Source organism: Trypanosoma rangeli (assembly GCF_003719475.1).
Source record: "Trypanosoma rangeli strain AM80 chromosome Unknown Tra_15.4_contig_00089, whole genome shotgun sequence".
Taxonomy (NCBI): Eukaryota; Euglenozoa; class Kinetoplastea; order Trypanosomatida; family Trypanosomatidae; genus Trypanosoma; species Trypanosoma rangeli.
Genome location: NW_021705830.1, coordinates 14,808 through 18,676, shown reverse-complemented (window position 1 = coordinate 18,676; position 3,869 = coordinate 14,808). Strand labels below are relative to the sequence as shown.

Below are 3,869 nucleotides of genomic sequence, written 5' to 3'. Positions count from 1 at the left end.
TATATATATATATATATATATATATATATATAGTTGTCCCTCTTTATATATCTATATCTGGATCAACTTTTCCGCCTTATTCTTGCTTCGCCTGCCGTAGACAAGTTTTGTTGCTGTTTGGTATGAAAGCACGGAATGGCTTGTCGAGGGCAGTTTTCTCGTCGAGGTTGTGCTTTGCTAGGGGCCAACGCAGGCGCATGCGTTAAAACGCTACCTTTCACAGCGTGCGAGGAGCTTGCATCCGCACTTGCACCTGAGGTACTCCAAACATCACTGTGGCGCTCATGAGAAAAGGACATGAGGGAGAAAGATTTATAGGCATTGTGTCGTACATTTTTATTGCACTTCCGCTCTTAAGGAGGTCTCTCTTCAAAATAATAAGAGAAGCTTTGCGATTTTGTGAATTGAAAGTTTATTACTTATTTGTATGGGTGATGCATGTTTCTCTTCTAAGCTTGCCTCTATAGCTTTCGGAGTGAAACTGTGCGGTGTGGTGGTGTATCTCTGTTTTTTCTTCATGTGAAAAACATGTTGCAGCTTTCGAAGCAAGACGTTGTGTATGCCCTCTTCATGGCGTCACCGATCCATGAGAGTTGCAGTACATGTATATGAAACTGTTGTGAAGGTGAATGAGGGTCGCCTTCACACAAGTCTCCTTCTGCCTCAGAAAAGTGTGTCTTTGTTGCTGTCTCTATGGAGGTGATGTGGGATCGGGAAACCTCATTCCATGAATGGGCAAGGCATGTATTACATATCTATAAATATCTCACTCTTTTCTTTTCACTAGTGTCGCTTAGAAATCAGGACCAAACCGAATTTTTGCAGTTGGATTTGCGCCTTGGCGTAGTGTTTTTCTCTTTTCTTTGTTTTGGTATGCTATTGTTTTTGGTTGGCGTGCCGCTCCAATTGGGTGTGCTGCATGCACCGCTGGGAGCCTTGAGCAAACGACGTTGGCTTCTCTCTCTTTTGTTGTGTTGCCGTCCTGGGCGCATGCGCCTGTTCCGTCTTGGTCGGGCTGCACCCACTGATCGGGCAGTCTGAGGCTACGGCTGCATCGGCGTCACCCTCGCTTGCGAGCCGAACGAAAGCAGCAAGAAAGGGGGCTGCCGCTCTTACTAGGGAGGGTTTTTTTTTAGAAAAAAGTATGCTACACCCCACTACTCCTGCAGTGCGCTGAGGGAGGTGGGGGGCGTTGGGGAGTTTGTGGGGGCCGTGATGGGAGGTCCTGCCGGCATGCGCACTGCATGTTGCTGCTGGCGGGGTTTGAAGGGGCTGGGCGGGGGAGACGGTAAGCGAGGCGCTTATGAATTTGTTTTTTTATTATTTTTGATTTATGCGGGAGGCGTCCCACACTGCGGACTCTCCGTGCGGGTGCGTGTGGGTGTTTCTTATGGCGGCGGCGAGTGTGTGATTCTGCGGCCCATGCGTTTGTCGGTGCGGCCTCAGTTTTGGATTGTCGCTGTTTTTTTGCGGGGTGCCCAACTGTGGGCGCCGGCGATAACTATCGTTTTATTCCTTTTTCTTTTCTTGTGGAAAAGGTCTGCGCCACCACTACTACTGCTACTACTGCCACCACTAATAATGCCGCTGCTGATGTTCAAACGGAAGCAGCACGGGGAGTTTATTCAGGCGATGTGCCAGCCACCCCGCAGCATGCCGTTTCTATCCCTGGCGGTGTTTTTGCTGCTGTTGGTGTGTTGCGCCGCTGGGTGCCTCGCTGCCGATTCCGCTCGGAAGCACCGCTGCGGGTTTGGCGAGATGATGGGGTGGTGGCCTCCAGCGACTGCGGTGGTTCGTGATGTGCCGCGCAGAGGACAGGGCGCGATGCAGGCGTACACCATCGCTACACAAGGCGTGGGGAGTGAGTGGGCCCCGATCCGCATCAAGGTCTTCACGAAGGACATGGACGATCCGTCGAGGTACTGTACCGCAGTGGGGTATCTGAGAGCGCCCAATGGCAGCAGGGTGAAATGCACAGAAAAATCTATTTTGACGAAGGCGAAGAAGGACATTCTTTTGAAGCAACTCCTCCCGGCCGCAATTAAGATGCACACCGAGCGTCTCTCCGTGAAGCCTGTGGAGGGTCCCATCCCCATACCAAAGAAAGATCTAGGGCGGTGCAGCCATTTCACTATCCCTTCCTGGCACCACACGATCGGCGTGAGCGGCGCCGACCTGATTCTCTACGTCAACGCACTCCCTAGTGCAACCTCCATTGCATCGGCGAATATGTGCGTTATTCTGATGGACGGACGCCCATACGTTGGCGCCATGAACTTTGACCCCCGGCACATAAGGGCTACTCATGAAGCTGTTGGTATTGCAGCGCACGAGATTGGGCACGCTATTGGGTTTTCGTATGATCGCTTTTCCTGGTTCAATATGGTCTCCATCGTCCCCAATGTGCGTGGGAGAGAAAATACGTGGATAGTTTCCTCACCGAAGGTGAAGGCGCTGGTGAGGAAGTACTACAATTGCCCCACACTTGAGGGCATGGAGCTGGACGAGTCGGGTGGTAGGGGACACTGGAAGAAACGCAACGCACTTGACGAGGTGATGAATGCTCATCCCCCGTCCATTTATTACTCGGCATTCACGCTTGCGGCATTTGAGGACATGGGTGTGTTCAAGGTTAACTACGGCATGGCGGACACGTTGCGGTGGGGCAACAACTCTGGTTGCGGGCTGCTGGAAAATAAGTGCTTGACCAATGGCCGCACCGACTACCCTGACTTGTTCTGCGGGCAGACGTCAATCGAAGGCAGGCTGCTCTGCACGTATGATCGTCTTTCTCTGGGGTACTGTGGGATACAGACTCACTCGCAGCCCATTGCACCGGAGTTTCAGTACTTTGATGGCACCACACATGGAGGTTTTGAGTCTATGGACTACTGTCCGTATGTTATGGGGCGTGAAGCGTCTGGATGTATAAACGGTGACCCCAATAAATTCCCTGGAAGCTTCATTGGCTCGAGCTCACGGTGCGTAAAGGGGGAGGGGCTTCGTTTTGATTACCAAGAGATTGGCGATGTGTGCGTGAACACGCAGTGCAGTGGGGGTAATCTGAGGGTGCAGTTCCTTGGCGACGGCAGGTGGCACGACTGCAATGAGGGTGAGATGGTTGCGTCGTCGGGGAGCAGATGGAGCGGGGGGAGCATCAGGTGCCCCAAATACGCCGACGTGTGCACAGCCTTCCCTAACACCTGGACCCCGCCACCGGTGGAGGATCCAGACCATGCAGGCACTCCAGTTGCGGCTGTTGGTCTCAGTTCCCTTGCGCTTTTCGCCGTGGCCGCCGCCGTGGCGATGGCGCCTCTCTGAGCAGCAGTAGCAACGGCTGGGCACTAAAAATGTGTGGTGGGACAATAATGTGCATATATGTGTATATATATGTATGTATGTATCCGTGGACAGTGGAGCCACGCACTCAAGATGTATAACACGGTCATAATGCAACGTACCCACACACATAAATTGCGCCTTGGCGCTCCTTTTTTTGTAAAGCAACGAGAATTCCCACTTTGTACTACCACCATTCCTGTCAAAGGAACGGAACTGGTTTTTTTGTTTTATATTGTTTTTCGGTTTATTTTGGTGGGTGATCTCTTTCTTTCTCTCTTCCTGGACTGTGCTCAAAGGGAATAAGGAGAGCATATGTGTGTGCTGGTCGTCCCACTTCTCGGTGGACGTGCACACGCTTCGGTTTCACTTCAGAGGGTTTGTTTGTTTTGTGTGTTTTTCTTTTTTTTGGAGCGTTCTGAAGGAATGACTGGGTCGTGCATTGTGATCCTCAGCGAAAGGTGAGTGTGCTGTGGATCGTCTTTTTTCCTGTTGTATTGCTTTGTGTATGCGCAGAGGTTGCCAAGGGT

General features: G+C 51.6%; 2 protein-coding genes across 2 annotated transcripts, besides 4 other annotated features; both read left to right on the top strand.

Moving 5' to 3' along the window:
- Positions 1–32: a microsatellite.
- Positions 33–693: 661 nt separating this feature from the next.
- TraAM80_03417 (uncharacterized protein) lies at positions 694–1,041 on the top strand (the record flags this gene model as incomplete). The annotated part of the gene is made up of 1 exon (XM_029380389.1): positions 694–1,041. The coding sequence occupies one exon, from the start codon at positions 694–696 to the stop codon at positions 1,039–1,041; it is 348 nt and encodes a 115-aa protein (XP_029239826.1).
- A 506-nt stretch (positions 1,042–1,547) lies between these two features.
- Positions 1,548–1,581: a microsatellite.
- A 12-nt stretch (positions 1,582–1,593) lies between these two features.
- Positions 1,594–3,321, top strand: TraAM80_03416 (leishmanolysin; the record flags this gene model as incomplete). The annotated part of the gene is made up of 1 exon (XM_029380388.1): positions 1,594–3,321. The coding sequence occupies one exon, from the start codon at positions 1,594–1,596 to the stop codon at positions 3,319–3,321; it is 1,728 nt and encodes a 575-aa protein (XP_029239825.1).
- Positions 3,322–3,371: 50 nt separating this feature from the next.
- Positions 3,372–3,404: a microsatellite.
- Positions 3,405–3,717: 313 nt separating this feature from the next.
- Positions 3,718–3,750: a sequence feature (A-rich).
- Between the last annotated feature and the right edge of the window lie 119 nt (positions 3,751–3,869).